General features: G+C 43.8%; 1 protein-coding gene across 1 annotated transcript in view; it reads left to right on the top strand.

The window, feature by feature from the left end:
* The first annotated feature begins 6649 nt into the window (after positions 1-6649).
* The window catches only part of PDE8B (phosphodiesterase 8B), a 42122-nt gene continuing 30426 nt past the window's right edge, over positions 6650-18345 (top strand). The window contains 1 exon segment of the mRNA XM_033163608.1: positions 6650-7069. Within this exon segment, the coding sequence (XP_033019499.1) occupies positions 6743-7069 (327 nt within the window). The 5' untranslated portion in view covers positions 6650-6742.

Below are 18345 nucleotides of genomic sequence, written 5' to 3'. Positions count from 1 at the left end.
TGCAACAGTAGGTAATATGCATTCTTTTTTAAAGGGCTGCCTTTCTGTTGCTTCCTGTTTGTTTACACCCTCCGTACTAGTGAGTATGTCTGTCTTGGGACTCAGCTATACAGCTGCAAATAAAATGTTTTAAGTGTAAAGTTCATTATACAAATGTGACACTAGATGGCAATGGTAAGCTATGGCAAATTCAGTATATATTTTTCATAGCATTCAAAAAAAAGCATTTTCATGTTTTTTTATATGTGTCTAGATTCCACCTTGGATCTCCGTTGCACAAGCACCAAGAAGGTGTGGCCTGGATTGTGGGGCTTGTTCTACAAAGTGGGCTGCTCTGTGGGTGTTCCTGCTACTCTGCACACTTCACTTGATTTGATGGACTTTTGCAAAACTCTTCCCAAACTACACACACACACACACACACACACACACACACAGGTGGAGATGTGTATTGGTCTGTCAGCATTACAGGAATGGTCAGATTTTTAAAATGCCACCACTGAATGCAAACAACTTTGATTTATTGACTTTTCCAACACACAAAAATTCAGTTGCAGGTTTCGTTAACAACAATCCCTGGCAGTTGTGTTGTGCTCTCCCCACACTTCCGTGATCTCTGAGTTTTATTAATATTAATGACTTATTACACATACCGTTTCTGTTGATTGCTCTGTGTTGACCCAGGTACATTTTTTTTCATGCATGGTTACAGAATTAGGATACAAATGCTATTGTTTAACAAAAGCAGATTAATAGGTTACGCATGGCCTCCCATAGAAACTTTTTGCATGCCCACACGTAAGTACTACTTTGGGCACTGGGCAAGCTGGAAACTGAAGTTAAAAACAGAGGAAAAAACAACCCTAAGTCAGTTCCAAATGTGAAAAGCAAACTTCCCAAATGTTTGTATTGGATAAGATCTCAGGTAGGTAAACAAAATCCATTACCTGAAACAACCACTAGAGGAATAACCCTGTTAGTCTGTTGCAGCAGACAGTCTCATAGTGGCGCCTTAGAGACTAAAATGGTTTGGAAAGGGGTTGCTGTCTGAGTGGATTGGGTTGCATTCTGCTTGAAGGATCAAGGAGTGTTCTTCACCCCAGGTTTGCTCCTGGAGGCCTTTGTGGTGGCTAAGAGTGCCTTTGTTCACTTTTGGTTTCTGGGTGCCTCTAAACTAGTCTGCTGCCTGTAGATGTGATGGAGGATGATGTCTCATCACCTATGTTGAAGTAAATGTCAGTCCAGTCAGCATGGAATGGGAGGGTAGGGGAACACAACCTTATTCTTCATCTCAAGCAGCAAAATTGTTTGGGATGGCCCTGCCAGATGCTGGGGATGAACAGAGAGGGGTGCTTGTAAACTACCCAGGAGCATCTGGCAAAATGGTGTGTGAATCAGGATTCTGCTTGTCCTGATGTAAAAGGACTCTTACAATGTTAATGCTGCAGTCAGTTGAACATAACTAACTTCATTATGCATCCGAAACAGACTCAATAAAAACCAAGTCATCTTAACACGTGCAGCAGGCAGAATAAATCCTTTATTTTGCAGGAGCGTAAAGTTTTAATATATGTAAGGTGTTGGGTTTTTTTGCCTTACACATATAGGTTGTGCTCAGATGTTATATTAAACCATTTTTTAGTGTGATGACAAGGAACTGCACCCCAGCATGGCGCCAAGGAGGAGTTCAGAAGCATTCAATTTCAATTTCCATTAACCAAAGTTTAGCATGTTGTCCCAACCCTAAACTGTGATTAGTGTTAGCTATCATTTGTTTAAGCATGCCAACTTCATAACCCATGTCTGAAGCTGACTTGTTTCAAACAAATCATATTTAACCCACAGATTGTTGGGTTTGGACAGCATGAGAAGCTATGGTTAATTTAACCCAAGAGTAAAAGTTTCCACACTTCTCATAGCTGAGTGAGACAGAGAGAAGAACATTCATGCCAGGGCCTTGTCCTGATCATGTGGGCAATAATTAACCACCAGGAGTCTTTGGGATGGGTCCAGCTACAAATTAAATCCTATGAAATCTGCTTTTCCTACGTGATATACTGCTATTTCATGTTACCAGAACAACTTAGGGTGCAGTTGTGAAAAAGCAGCCACCATGCCATAGTTGGAGCACCCTCAATCGTAACACGTATTCTCACAAACTCCTTATATGGGGATCTTTGTGAGGCATGACCCAGAATGGACTGCTTTTCCTGCTCGGTTTTTAATTCATGAAGATAGTAATCTGTAACTGGCCTGTAGTATTGTTGGATAAAATGTTGCTGTGTGCCATTGTATCTCTAGGAAACAGTGACCATGTGAAAGGGCACTGGTTCCCCTTACTATAGCTCAAGCATAAATGAGAGATGCTTTGAGAGCCAGTCGTTCCATTGGAGGGGAGGACTGTTAGGGAGGGTGGGAGTAGGAGGGGCAGAGATAACTGACCATGACTGGAAGCATATAATAGAAGGTTATCTTCAGTCACCTGAGATGAAAAGCTGTTACATCGGGTTGCTCAAACCAACTCTAAATTAAATAGGCATTGAAAGAAAAGCTAGAGCCAAACCATTTCCATCAGTCTTCTGATTTTGCTTGGAGTGCTACATTGCCATAGGAATCCCTTCTAATATGAATGGAAGTACACACCAGGAGACAGACTTGCCTCAGAGGAAGGTAACGAAAAAATGGCACAGAGCTGCTAGAGATTTGCTAAGGAGCAAGGAAAATTAAAGTGACAGACGATTGGGAATGTTGGCAAAGAGATCTAACATAGAACACCTTTAAATCCACAGTTCTGATGGTAAATATATTAATACTAATGCCTTTTTTTCTAAATAGCTGAGCAGAAGGGACAAATGAATAGTGTTATCAATGGCCCGCAGGTGCTGGATTCAGGGTTTGTTTTATCTATTGCTCAAATATAAGGTGGCATTATACGTTTTACGTACTAGGAAAGCTAACGTGGGTAGCTATTATCTGCCTCCTTGGGCTATTGAAATCTGACAGTTGTCAAAAAGAATATGCCTAGCAACAACATTGCCGAAGTGTTGGTGGATTTCCCCACCTCTCAATAAATAGCATTAAGTGTTGCATGTGAATCTGATATATTTATGTTACTTGCTATGATTGTGACATAGATTATGGTTCCTTTGTGCTCTATCCACACCCCTCAAAAGATGCTCCTGTGGCTTGGGGGACCCTGTGAAACAGTAGGGGACATGGCCTAGAAGACTGCCATATATAGGGGAAACTGGATGCCCTACATTGTATAAGTGAATTCACTTTTCTGCTAGTGCAAATCCACTAGGGCATATAACCCATTGTTGTCCTTCTAATTATTATTTTGCGACTGCCATTTAATCTATTGTGTGTGGTGCACTTACAGCTTCTGGCTGCAAAACTAATATTCAACATAACCTCTTAAAAACAACAAAGACGCTGTTTTAAAGCTTCTCTTGCTGAGAGCTTTGTTTACTGCACAGTATTGGGATTTTGCCCATGCAGATCCTTTAACTGATTGCTGTCTTTCTGTTTCTGTACAGACATCTCACCATTGTAAGGGAAATCATCCCAGAAACTATTGTTAAATGCTTCTCACTCCCCTGAGTGATGGGAAAATCCAGGGGCAGTATTACCAGATTTTGTTTCCTAGGGAGCAAGAAAGCAAGGAAACTTACAGCATATTAGCAAAATATGCTTTGTTGACAAATAGGCAAGCAGAGCGTAAGTGGATGCATTCAAACTCTCCCTAGAAAGTAGCAGATCCACTATTCTGCATCAGATCCCCAGATAGGGACCCCCTGCAGTCCTAGGTGCTTTGCCTTCAGCCAAATCACAGCAGTCTCAACTCACATTTTGGGTAACTTAAACAGCAGACAGCCACTGCAGACAGGAGTTGAGCTTGGCTACTGTTCAAAATTGGCAATACTGCCCACCATTGAAAAGGATATGGGACTCCAGCAGGGGGAGCTTTGAATGGTGGCACATCTGGGCTGGGCTGGTGAAGGGTCATATAGACTCATAGACTCACAGAGCTGGAAAGGACCCCCTTTCCAACCCCCTGCAATGCAGGAATATTCAGGTGTCCCTTACGTGGATCAAACCTGCAACCTTGGCATTGTCAGCACCACACACTAACCAACTGAGTTATCCTGTGTGTATGTCTGACCTGGTTGACTGCTGGGACCATTTTATTTGAACTCTCTGTTGATAGTGTAGACAATTGCTCCCATCTTTTAAATATCTGAATCCATCCACAAATCTCACTTGTCCTTTCTCTATTCCACACCTTGAAAATTCTTTCAATACTTCCTCATAAATCACACATTCTATCTGCATTATTATCTCAGTAGCTTCCTTCTGCATTATTTCCATCTTGTCAATATACATCTTAAACAGATCACAAAACTCCAGTTTTGGTATAGCAGTGCTCTGCTATTGTCTTCCAAGTCTTGGGAAATAACTGTAGCAATCTTATTAACACAGACTAAGATGAGACAACTTCATCTCCCATCTTAGTCTGTGTTAATAAGATTGTTACACTTATTTTCCAAGACTTGGAAGAGAATAGCAGAGTACTGCTATACCACAGCTGGAGTTTTGAGATATTTCACTTTGTTTGTTTATCCAGTTTATGTTTCCATCTTCTTCTCAAAGGAATACAGCATGGCAAACACATCAACAATAAAGAAGCATTTTAAATAGAGAACCACCACTGAAAAGACCCTGTCATCAACCAGGCAGCCCCCAGCTGTAGCAATACTGACAATGTCTCCCCTGCCAATCATAGGGTGTAATATGGTTGATACTTGTTTGCGTCATCTTCAATTTGTTATCCAATATAGCACATTCAACATAAATTCTTGTGGCACCTGAAAGACTAACATAGCATAAGCTTTTGTGGCTCGTGGTCCACTTCATCAGATGCATGAAACATAATTCTGAATTAGCAAGCATACAGACACAATTCAAGATTCCAGTTTATGCATGTGATGAAGTGGACTGTGGTCTATGAAAACTTATACCTTGGCTTTTAAGCTTCTACAAGGTTCTTTGTTGCTTCTGCTACAACAGCCGAATATGACTACTTTTCTGGAAATTATGACACCTACGTCTTTCTCGGAATAGCTGTTGACATACCATCATTATTAGATTTGTATTGTATGTCTGGAATCTGCTTAAATCATTTATTAGGAACACACTGTACTTTTGTAGCACTTTTATCTAAGTGCTTTTAAAATGTGTGTAAAAGTAAGAACTAAGATGTGCCTCTTATGCAGAGCTAAGTGAAAGGAACCATGAAAAAGGGCACCGGAAAGTGTTGTTGCCAGATTTGCATCCTTTTATGCCATCGCACTCACAGGAATCACTGGTGAGAGGCTAGGTGTGCATGCACCCAGATGCACATCACACCCACCATGTGGTCTCCTGTGGATTATTTGTCTCAGCATTGCCTCTTTACATTTAGTGGTATGGAGCAAACACAGCAGATTTGTTTACCTGAGATCTCAAATCCTGCTATGTAGAAGGATCAACTTTTCTTTCTACTGACCCAAACATGGATAGCTATGCAAAAGGTGGGGATAAGGCAGCTTTCCCCCACCTCACCAGCAGCCTTCTTCAGATAGGCATTCCATCAGGAGGAATAATAATAATAATTTATTTAATTAATTTGTATACTGCTCTATACCCTTAGATCTCAGGGGGAAGGAGGAGGCAGCACCACTACAGTAAATGCACCCTGCCCAGACAGATGACCTGCTATCACTATGCCACTCTACCCCATGGGCATTCATATTACCTAAATGAATGTCTAAGGGGTCAATAGTATCTAGAGAAATTCCATTCCCTGGATTGCACCTTAGTGTTTTTTCCCTACGATAAGGAAATGGTTCCCATTCATTGCTATGGAGAAAGTAAAGCAGCAGTGCTCCTCACATATCCCTGTTAACCAGCTCGTTATTTCCTTTTGCCGATCCATTGAGCTTGGCCAAATTGTGGCCCTCCGGATGAAGGTGGGACTCCAGTTCCCATCAGCCCCAACCAGCACGGCCAATGGTCAGGGGTGATGGGAGTTGGAGTCCAAAAAAACAACAACAGGTTGCCAGAGCCAAACAGCCCGGCGCTCTGCCTGTGGCCAGACTTCAGACGTAGGCGCGAGAGGCGCGCAGGGCTGCGTGCGGGTGCTGAGAGAGAGAGAGAGAGAGAGATGAGGGCGAGGAGAGATGAGGCTGCCACTAGAGACCGGAGCAGCCGGGATTGCGGCAGCCGCGAAAGGTGAGCGAGGCGGCGGCGCAGCTGTAGGCAGGCTTTGCTCCGGGCAGCAGCGCGCAAAGTTCCCCCAGGAGGGCAGCCTTCCGGGTTCCTCTCCCGCCTCCCGGAGCGGGGTATGAAAGGATGCCCTGATGGAGCGCAGCGGCGGGCTCCAGCTGCCCCTCTGCGGCCGGGGGCTCCCGCCTCGCCAAGCAGGCAGCAGCGTCGCGGGGAGCCGATGGGGCGCCGTAGAGAGATCGCGAAGCAAACACCTCTTGGCGCCTTGAGGCGGGCGGCGCGCGCCGCTTGTGCCGAGTGAGAGGCGAGGCGATGTTCAGCGGCACCAGGCCGGCGGCGGCTCCCTAGGCTGGGCTGAACAGCGCTGGAAGCTCTGAGGGGGCCTCTCTCGGCCGCCTGGGCAGCTCCTCCCGGGGAGCTTCGCGGGCCCCGCCGGCTTGCTTGGCGCGACGGGCGGCGAGGCGGCAGCGGAGGGATGGGCTGCGCTCCCAGCATCCACGTCTCGCAGAGCGGCGTGATTTACTGCCGGGACTCGGACGAGTCCAACTCGCCGCATCAGACCACCACCATCTCGCAGGGCACCGCCGCCACCTTGCACGGCCTCTTCGTCAAGACCGACGCGGCCGACTCCATCCCGTCGGTCCTCGCCTACCAGAGCCGGCAGCCGCCGCCGCCGCCGCCGCCGCCGCCAAACTGCCCGGCCCACAGGCGCAGGAAGCCCCCCGGCCGAGAAGGCAGGAGCGGGGTGCACCACTGCTGTGGCGTCGAGGCGGAGACTCAGACCAGCCAGACCGACGTCAAGGTAAAGGAGGCGAGGGGCGCGGGTTGGTGCATGAGGGGGGCATGAGGTGAAAAAAGGGTGTGTGTGTGTCCCGTTGCTTCACCAGGGGTCAAGGCGACCACTTGAAGCAGGCTTGGACGAATATAGTCATTTTTAAAATCCACCCCAGTGGGGCCTATCATGCACTGGAAGTCAGAAACTTTTGACTGGCAAATCTTTTCCCCAGTGAGACACCGTCAATACATGTTGGCTATTAATTTGAGATGGCCACCCAAGGAGGGCCTCTGGCTATGGGAGGTGTCCCACTGGGGTGTGGGTGTGTGCTTTTGAAACTTTAGCCTGTGCCAAGTTTACCACCTTACTCCCTCTCTGACTGACTGACTGACTGACTCCTAAAGGGCAACTTGGGGTGGCTGACTGCCCCACCCCAAAAGGGACTTTTAGCAGCTGATGGGTATCTCTTCACTTGTTTCCCAGGAGATGAGCAGCAAGAGCCACAAAAAGAGGAGGGGTAAGGAAATGGCAGCATCAATAGTGCGCTCTATGTTTCTGTCTCCTACATGGTGCTGTTTTCGCTGGCAGTGGCAAAAAGCCTCTCATGCTCTGAACGGAAGAGAAGGGAGCATGGTGCTGGAAAGCTGTGGCTTGTGCTGGGCAGAGATGCTGCTGCGGATGCACATGGGATGCAGCTGAAAGGAGCTGTTGCCATGGCACCCCAGTGACTCATTCCTGCTACAGGTCCCTCCCATTCTGGCCAAGTTCTGGTACATGCACATAGGTGACCACACTCACGTACAGTATTGGCAAGCAGCTACAATGCTGAAGCTCAGGGTCAAAGGTACAGCACATCCCGAAGGCTTCTGTGCATTTAGCTTTGTCAGGCCATTTGCCTTACTCATGAAAATGCACCTCAAGTGTGCCTGCATTTATTCAAATATAATATTCCAAGATGTGGCAGCAGAAAGATGGGTTAATGCAAAGATGTATTCCAAAAGGACAAAAGCATGAATTAATTTAAATGTGACAGTTTCCAGAGTGGTAGCCATGTTAATTTGTCTGTTGCAGTAAAAACAAGCTATGATCAACAGATTTATTATGCCATATTCATGAACTACAACGGATGGAGTGTAGGTTATAAATGCTTATGCCATAATAAATGTTAGTCTTTATGGTAAGATGCCACAAGACTTTGTAATAGGAGTGGAGGATGAAGGGTGGGGGATACTGTGTGTCTATCCACCCCACCCCACAGCTTTTTAATATTCTGGATAAACAATATGTAAAATTTAGACTGTTTCTGGGAACCTGATTGATTTTTGTTTACAGTAATGGGTGACTAGGCTGTTAGCAGCCAGAAGTATTTTGAGTTCCTGGGACTGGGAGCCCATAGAATTTAGCAAGATCAAACATATACACAGCTAGGGTGGCGTAATGATTAGGGCATTCAACTTATAAAAGGGAGACCAGAGTCACATCTGTATTTGCAGTGAAGTCCAGTAGGCAAACTTGGAGCTAGTTATCATCTCCCACCCCAATGTACTGCATAGAATTCTGAAGATAAAATGGGATAAATGCATGTTACCCTGAACTCTTTGGAGGAAAGATGGGATAGAATGGTGAGGAATAAATAAGGCAGGAACCAGTCACAATCGGTAAGGGATATTGAGTTTCTAGCTACAGTATCTCAGACTCATGAAATCAAAGCTAATATCAACATTTAAAAACAGAATTAGAAAAAAAAATGGGAAAGAGGTAGACTAATGGCCAAAATGAAAGATCAGCCCCAACTAGACAGTGTCCTGGTTCACATGTAATGCTACATTAAACCATGAGTATGCGAGAGTGAGCAAACATGGGTTTCTGGACAAAAGATCATAGCTGCAGTCAAAACCTGGGGCTTAATCAGACATAATACTAGGCCAAATCATGGCTTAGCTTTCAATAGTGCAGCAACAGCACGACCAGAGGAGGTGTGCAGTCTCCAGGCACCTGCATGTTTGCTCATCCACACTAAGGGCACAAACTGGGCCAGTGTGTAGTAGTCTGGAGGAAGGGCTAGAGAAACAGAATGAGGCAAGGACCAGGAACAGGGTTGTAGGATAGATAAAGCTACAGTCATTAGCTTAGGGTGGGGAATTACATGCTGTTCAAACAGTGACGCTGTTCAGCTTTCTCAGTGGAACCACAATATAGTCTGAAATACCATTCCAGGTACCTGTGAATTAAGACCTCAGAATTAACAGCAGTATAACAGATGGTAAACCTATTGCCCTGCAGGTGTTCCCATCATTCTGGACCATTGCCAATGCTGGCTGGAAGACCATTGCCAATAACATCTGGAGGACCACAGGTCCTCACCCTGGCTGCATACAGTCAGTCTAAGATTATGCTTGGCAAAGAGCAAGTTAAAGATCTGGCTATGACAGCTAGAAAAGGGGTGGGGAACCTCTAATAGCCCAGATGTTGTTGGACTCCTGCTCACATCAGCCCCAGCAAGCATGGCCAATAGTCAGGGATGATGGGATATTCCAACAACATCTTGAAGTGCTGCATATTCCCCAACCCTGTTCTGGACTCATGAAAATAACACATTCAGAATGTCTTTAGATTACAGTGGTACCTCTGGTTACGTACTTAATTCGTTCTGGAGGTCTGTTCTTAACCTGAAACTGTTCTTAACCTGAAGCACCACTTTAGCTAATGGGACCTCCCACTGCCACTGCGCCGCCACAGCACGATTTCTATTCTTATCCTGAAGCAAAGTTCTTAACCTGAAGCATTATTTCTGGGTTAGCGGAGTATGTAACCTGAAGCGTATGTAACCTGAAGCGTATGTAACCCGAGGTACCACTGTAAATGGTAATATTCTGTTATCTGATGTTGTGTCCTAACATACACACTTGGGTCTCTGTATGTATTTGGAGACATGGCGTTTCCCCTACTGTGTAGGTAAGTGAGTGCAAAGGGCTATCCAGTACTCCGGTCGCACAGAGCATGCTGACAAGAAACCTTTGTAGTCGGGGATGCAACTGGCCAGTGACTTAATCTGGATCACATTTTGTAAATATGAAAACAGATAGATATAAACATAAACACATGAAAAACTCATGCTGTCAACTTGCAACCAGTTTGGCTTTGGTTGGACATTATAATCTGCATTTGTTGTTACCACTTTCTGCAAACATTTGAGGGAAGGAGTTTGTAAATTGCTTAGCACCTCGTTTAAAAGGAATGGTAAAGAACAGGAAGACCCTTCAGTGACACCATTCTCCTCTTACCTTCAATTCATGTGGAGAGAAAATGTACCACTCTGCCAGGAATTTCACTGGGTTGTTTATCCTTCGGTGGGATAGGCAGGCTTACAGCTGCAATGCCATCTGGCTCTCATGTTGCAAGTAAATCATAACTAGTAAATCATAACTACCTGGAAAAATAGTCCCATTCGGGTGCAATCTTATAAATCACAGTGGTGTGTCAGCAACCTTAGCAGCATATATACATTATGGTGATTTGTTTTTCTTGTTCAGCTAAAGTTTAATTACAACCCCATCTTTTATAGTCAGGGCAGATTAAAGCAGGTATGTTGAATGGGTTTTGAAATCAGAAGTGAAATAAAGTTCTCAAGCCACTTTAACAAAATGTGGTAAGACTTTTTCCTGAACACCATTTTTTACCCCTTCTTTTTAATTATGCCAATTTGCTTTGCAGATATCTTAGAAGGCTTTGTGTAGGATTTCTATAAATAGGGGTGCTAGTTAAATGATGAAGTGCTGGCAGCAGTTATCTTCATTATGAACCTGTTATATAAGTCTATTATAACTTTTTAAAGTATTCTTGAGAAGTGGAAAGATGCGTTCACCTCTCTCTTCTTTTATAATAGAGTCTGAAAATTCACCATGCAATATTATAACATAAGAAGAGCTAGAAGGAATCAATAACAACACCTATTTGCCATGCTGTGCTACAACAGGGGCAGCACAGAACTGAGAGATTTCTGGATTAAGAAGGCTACCTTAAATGCTTCATAATGCTGGTTTATATTCCAGACTTTGGAAATCTAAAAATATATCAAGTCTAGCTTTTCTTAATGATGATGAGGACCAGAAACCTATTACAAGAGACAGCTAAATTTTTTAATAAATTCTTAAGCAACTTGAAGCTGTTGGCTCAGTACACTACAGAATGCAAGGTCATGTAGTGTGTAAGGCAACATTTTAGGGCACAGAAACCCAGTGCAAGGGTGAGTGTTGAAAAATGTGAAGTTTGGTACATTATTAACAGGTTGTACTTCAAATAGTTATTAGTTCTGAGCATTGTTTAGCTAATGAGTGCATTTGTACTGCAGAAATAGTTATCAATATTTCATTCCTAATGTATGCCTTAAATACCAGCCCATTTTGTAGTTTCCTGACACAATGCATACAATACAAAAAAAAATATTTTATAGGAAATAGTAGCATATATAAATACTGCCAGTTACCGCATCAGTCCAATGAAAGTACTCCAGCATTTCCATATGAATGAAAACAAGAGCTGCATTGTAAGGGCAGAAACTAGCCAATAAGCACTATTAAAGTTTTATTATTATTATTATTAGGAAATATTTCTTGGCTTCTGGGAAAACTGGCTCTGTGTGGCACATCCAATTACAAAAGGTCTTTAAAAACAAATAGCACATGGTCTGTGCTTTGATAAAGCAATTAAAAATTAACAGGAATAGAAAAGACAAATATTCTTTCAGTAGGAATTCTACCCAGGCAAGGATTTCATCAAAGAGAAGGTATAAAATGAATAAAGAAACAGAATTATACAACTGTAGAGTTGAAAGGGATTCCTGAGCGTCATCTAGTCCAACCCTTGAGAAATGTGTTTTTACTTCTTGCTGGCTAATTGTATTCTGCCCTTGCTCGTTCACACAACACATAGGTAGTGGGTGCAGCTCGCAATTGGCTGAACTCTTCAGATGTTAGAATGGAGCTGGGTTGAAGACAGTGGGCTCATGGTACCACTGGCATTGACTTGGGTCTTCTGGTGTCACAGTGAGATAAGCAATGCAGAGTAGCAGAATATCTTAGAATTTTAAGACTAAGGACTTGTCCACAATACTTCTTGTCCCATGCCTAGAAAGCATGGGTCCAGGTGCCTTTCTGCTTGAGCCGCGCTTTCTAGTCATGGGTCCGAGTGGTTTTGCCTTTGCCCCAACACTTTCCCACAGAAAACCCCTCTAGTGCCAATTCGGAACAAATGTCAATCTGTGGAAAAGATGATTGCCATTTGTTCTGATCCAGCGCTAAAGACTGGGCTTCCCCGGGAGAAAGTGGCAGGGCAAATGGAGGTGTGGATAATCCCTAAGATTAATGTGCAACTTTTGTTAAATTAACCATATATATAGTACCTATAGGCTGATGGCTTTAGAAAGATACATTGATAATGCAAATTGATCAGGTGAACTTGGGCCAGTTGCACACTCTTAGTCTCATCTACTTTCAGAGTAGTTGTAAATTTAAAGTAAAGCAACCCACAGTGTGGCTAAGGTGTTGGACTTTGACTTGAGAAACCAGAGATCAATTTCCCATTTATCTATGAAGCCTACTGGATAAACTTGGAGGCAGATCATGCACTCCTAACCTGTGTCACCCTACCAGCTCAGAGAGTTGTTATGAAGATAAATATGTATAATTTGCCCTATAATATAAACTGGTAGATGATACCATATGCCTTGGGGTTTAATTTGTTTTTTAAAAAAAATACAAATATAGATCAAAGCAATTATTGGAAAGAATGCAATGCAAAACAAAAAAGGAACTTATGAACACATTTGGTGGGGTTGTTCCTAAATTAAATTTTAAGATTAAGATGATGAGCATGATAAGGACAAATGTGAAATTTGTTTTTTTGGCTTCCTCCTTCATTTTATTTAGATTCAGTCTCAGTTATGGACAGTGATCAGATTTGGGTTCTTATGCATTTAGATTTGATGCGTAATCATTAATGATTAAATCTCTCTCTGTGGAGAAAGTAGTTTTTAAAAATATATATAATGGCCTCTTGTTTCAGCCAAGGTAGTAGTCAGATTCTGTCCAGAATTTTTGCCCATTCCTAAGCTAGAAAAATAAATCTCAATCACTGTGTGATGTCGAGACACTATTATGATAATGCACTTCTAGTAAGTTTTACCTCCTGTTTAATAATTAGCCCTTAATGCAAGGCTCTGTGCTCTTCCTTCTGTCATTTCATGCCAGATGTAGAAAAGGAGCACATCAATTCCATTAAAGCTGTCTTACAGATATTAGCTTGCTATTTAGGGTTTTGCCTTAAATTGCTAGCAATTTAGTGTCAATGTTCCTTGCCTGCACTAAATTCCTTATTATTTTAGACAGGGTTTTAAAATGTGGGTGGGTGGATGCATACTTGAATAGAGGGGAGGATGAGCACACCATGGAATAAAAAGAAAGAAAAATTGGAGAATAAAACTTCCATGGCCTGGTTCGATGTTAGTAATGTGTAGAAGCTTATTTATTTCACAAAATTTATGTGCCACTTGATTGTAATAAAACCTGTATGTTGTTGGCATCTGTCTGTCTCGGGAGACAATGAAGGAGTGCATCTTTGGGGGAGAGTTACAGTTGCAGAGTTACAGTGCCTGCTGTGTCTGTAGAGATGGATACAGGAGAGACATGTTTTGTTGCAGCTGGGGCGGATGAGGGCGTCCAGTTGTGCTGCTGCAGATGCACCATTTATTTTGTCTATGCTCCTCCCTTTAATCATTGTTCCTCTGGTCACTGATGTGGATACATGACCTGGCTGTTTGTCTCCAAGCACTGAGGTCATCTGCAGGGGGTCCCCAGATGGTGGGGTTGATGTTTCCAGCCTTCATGTCTTGTCATATCTTTGTAACGCTGAATTGGTCTGCCAATGGGCCTGGTGCCTGAAGGCAGTTCCCTTCCCTGTACAGCACATCCTTGGGGATCCTGCCATCCTCTATTTTGTGGACATGATGAAGCAAGCATAGATGTCCCTGAGACAGGAGTGCAAACATGCTGGGAATGTGGGATTGGGAAAGCACATCTCTGTTTGAGACTCCATCCTGCCATGCGATGCAAACCTATAAATGTTTTACCGAAACAACAACAACCCACCATTACATTTATTAAGAAAAGGCAGTTGAAACAGGTATTTAAAAACATTCAAAAGATGATTGAAATCAGCACTAAGCTAAAGAGTGATTAAACATGTATAATGTTCTACATGCTGTATCTGGATAGCCTTGCCTAAACAAAAGTGCCAAAAGAGTACAGCAAAGGTGCCTGCCTGATGTCAATAGGCAAAGTGTGGATACTGCCACACGAAAATATCAATTTCTTACAGGTGCAGAGTGAATATCATGTGGTACCTGTAACAGTGCCAGTTCTGCAGTTCAAAGTGGTTCAGTGGGGACATGAGGTAAAGCAAGTAACAATTTGTCCATATAGGCTAGTATTGCCTGCTCTGACTGGCAGTGACTGTCAAGGCTCCTGGTCATTTTAAGTGGAGATAAGGATTAGATTAGAAGTTGTTCTAATAATTTTGTTGATTCCCACACCAGTGTGAGCTGCCAGGTGGTAAGAGGTAACACAGTCATCTGTGCCTCCTTCACACATTGCTGAAGCAACACGGGAGCCAGTCCATTGAGCTGTCCTGGGAGTTGCTACACAGCTGTGGCTTCAAATGAAATAGAGCTGAGATACAGCAAAAGGTGCAGAGGAGCATAAGGAACTGAAAGGTACAGAGGAATGCCTGAAGGCTAGTGCCTGAAGGAAAGCCCATTCCAGGCACACATAGACTGGGCTCCTCCAGCCACTAAGTCAGCAGGGATGGTGCTCCAGCACTGATTAGAACTCATCTGAACATTTGTTGTTGTTGTTCAGTCGTTCAGTCGTGTCTGACTCTTCGTGACCCCATGGACCAGAGCACGCCAGGCACGCCTATCCTTCACTGCCTCCCGCAGTTTGGCCAAACTCATGTTAGTAGCTTCGAGAATACTGTCCAACCATCTCATCCTCTGTCGTCCCCTTCTCCTTGTGCCCTCCATCTTTCCCAACATCAGGGTCTTTTCAGGGAGTCTTCTCTTCTCATGAGGGTGGCCAAAGTACTGGAGCCTCAACTTCAGGATCTGTCCTTCTAGTGAGCACTCAGGGCCGATTCCTTGAGAATGGATAGGTTTGATCTTCTTGCAGTCCATGGGACTCTCAAGAGTCTCCTCCAGCACCATATTCAAAAGCATCAATTCTTCGGCGATCAGCCTTCTTGATGGTCCAGCTCTCACTTCCGTACATTACTACTGGGAAAACCATAGCTTTAACTATACGGACCTTTGTTGGCAAGGTGATGTCTTTGCTTTTTAAGATGCTGTCTAGGTTTGTCATTGCTTTTCTCCCAAGAAGCAGGCGTCTTCTAATTTCGTGACTGCTGTCACCATCTGCAGTGATCATGGAACCCAAGAAAGTGAAATCTCTCACTGCCTCCATTTCTTCCCCTTCTATTTGCCAGGAGGTGATGGGACCAGTGGCCATGATCTTAGTTTTTTTGATGTTGAGCTTCAGACCATATTTTGCGCTTTCCTCTTTCACCCTCATTAAAAGGTTCTTCAATTCCTCCTCACTTTCTGCCATCAAGGTTGTATCATCAGCAATATCTGAGGTTGTTGATATTTTTTCCGGCAATCTTAATTCCGGTTGGGATTCATCCAACCAGCCTTTCGCAATGATGAATTCTGCATATAAGTTAAATAAGCAGGGAGACAATATACAGCCTTGTCGTACTCCTTTCCCAATTTTGAACCAATCAGTTATTCCATATCCAGTTCTAACTGTAGCTTCTTGTCCCAAATAGAGATTTCTCAGGAGACAGATGAGGTGATCCGGCACTCCCATTTCTTAAGAACTTTCCATAGTTTGCTGTGGTCGACACAGTCAAATGCTTTTGCGTAGTCAATGAAGCAGAAGTAGATGTTTTTCTGGAACTCTCTAGCTTTCTCCATAATCCAGCGCATGTTTGCAATTTGGTCTCTGGTTCCTCTGCCCCTTCGAATCCAGCTTGCACTTCTGGGAGTTCTCGGTCCACATACTGCTTAAGCCTGCCTTGTAGAATTTTAAGCATAACCTTGCTAGCGTGTGAAATGAGTGCAATTGTGCGGTAGTTAGAGCATTCTTTGGCACTGCCCTTCTTTGGGATTGGGATGTAAACTGATCTTCTCCAATCCTCTGGCCACTGCTGAGTTTTCCAAACTTGTTGGCATATTGAGTGTAGCACCTTAACAGCATCATCTTTTAGGATTTTAAATAGTTCAGCTGGAATATCATCACTTCCACTGGCCTTGTTGTTAGCAAGGCTTTCTAAGGCCCATTTGGCTTCACTCTCCAGGATGTCTGGCTCAAGGTCAGCAACCACACTACCTGGGCTGCCAAAGAAGGAAGGAGCACTGCCAAAGAAGGAAGGAGCACTAATGCAAAGGGAAATTACTTCATATGGGAAAATGTAGGGAACCCAGTTCCTCCACTCCACAGAGCAAAACACTCTTAACCACACAGCCACAAGAGCAGACAGCAGGAAGGCCCCTGGAGTAATCTTCCAGGGCCAAACCCAGATACGGCCTCCTTCCTTCCTCTTGCCCTATGCATAGGGAGATTCCCATCCATATATTATGATAGAACTATGTGTGCGATCACAGCAAACCAAAGGCTTTAGGTGCTCAAACCAGGTCTACAGATTTCAAAGAGAAATGACTGGGAAGAACCAAACAGAGAAGTAAGGGAAGCTTTCAGAATGACCAACACAAGGACTGTAGCTCAATGATAGAGCACATATTTTGCATGTAAAAAATCCCAGGCTGAATCTTTGACACCTCCAACTAGTGCTGGGGGAGACCACTGACGAGCTGCTGCCAGTTAGTATAGGCATTCCTGAGTTAGAAGGACCATTCATTTGACATTGCATAAGGCAGCTTTCTGTGTTCCACTCAGGAAGCAACAGGTAAGTAAAGTCTGCCGTTGTGAGAAAAGCTTGGTGCAGTTTATCTCACAGTAATATTAATTTAAAAGGCTGGGCAAAAGTCAACAGAAATTTCGCAGTGTGATAATTTTGTATTGTTGCTGTGTGTCGTACAGCCACAGCCCTTTGAAGCACAGTGGTACCTCGGGTTACAAACGCTTTGGGTTACAAACACTTCAGGTTATAGACTCTGCTAACCCGGAAGTAGTACCTTGGGTTAAGAACTTTACCTCAGGATGAGAACAGAAATTGTGTGGTTGCGCGCTGGCGGCAGCAGGAGGCCCCATTAGCTAAAGTGGTGCTTCAGTTAAGAACAGACCTCCGGAAACGAATTAAGTTCTTAACCAGAGGTACCACTGTACTGTTCGAGTGAACCATAGCGATTGTAAATACTTTGCTGGGTACTGTTGACAATATTAGTGAAGTGCACCTAATTCCCATGGAAATTAGCTGTATTTTTTATGAGTTTGGGGTGGTGAACTGGGTGCCAGAACTCCTCTAATCCCTGGATCCAGCAAGTGTTAGAATGTAATCAAGGCTTCTAATTATTGGAAAAGCCAGGCTAGCCTCCTGATGAGATGATAGCTTGGGTGATGAGCCATTAAAGGGGATTAAGGTGCTGGATGCGAGGCAGCAAATAGGCAGGCTCCTCTCCCTCAGGAGATAAAGCCAGAGTTTGGAGCAGAGGTAGCAGTGATGGGACCTAGGAAGGAAAGCAGCAAGCTGGAGAAAGAGAGGCAGAACAATGTTTGGTTTCTGTTTGATCCAAGGATGCGGCTGTGGGAGAAACAAGACACTTTTGGGGTGTTAATGCTGTAAACCCCTTCATAGTAGGCTCAGGTTGTATATATGTGTAAACGAACCATATTTCATAAAGACACCACAGTCTCTGCTGTGCCTCATTCACAAAGGAAACACGAACCCTGGGTAAGCGTCTGGAATCTCGCAGTGCTCCGTGACTGGGGTGGGGTACAAACAGTATTGTGCTTTTTCTGTAACTCACTTTGAGAGCCAGAGTTGAGCTAATCAAGGATGGTATTATTAATATTAGAATAAATAAAGAATGTAACTTGCATCTGGATTCCACTAAGAGAGCAGAGCTGAAGGCAGATCATGGGTCAGGTTATGAGTCAAATACAGTGGTACCTCGGGTTACGTACTTAATTGGTTCCGGGGTGCCGTTGTAACCCAAAAAGTACGTAACCCAAACGGCGATTTTGCACATGCGCAAACTGTGCAGAATGCACTTGCAACGAAAAACACTTCTG

Source organism: Lacerta agilis, chromosome 11, assembly GCF_009819535.1.
Source record: "Lacerta agilis isolate rLacAgi1 chromosome 11, rLacAgi1.pri, whole genome shotgun sequence".
NCBI classification, from domain to species: Eukaryota; Metazoa; Chordata; class Lepidosauria; order Squamata; family Lacertidae; genus Lacerta; species Lacerta agilis.
Note: the sequence above shows the minus strand (reverse complement) of the source record. Positions and strands in the feature narration are given on the sequence as shown.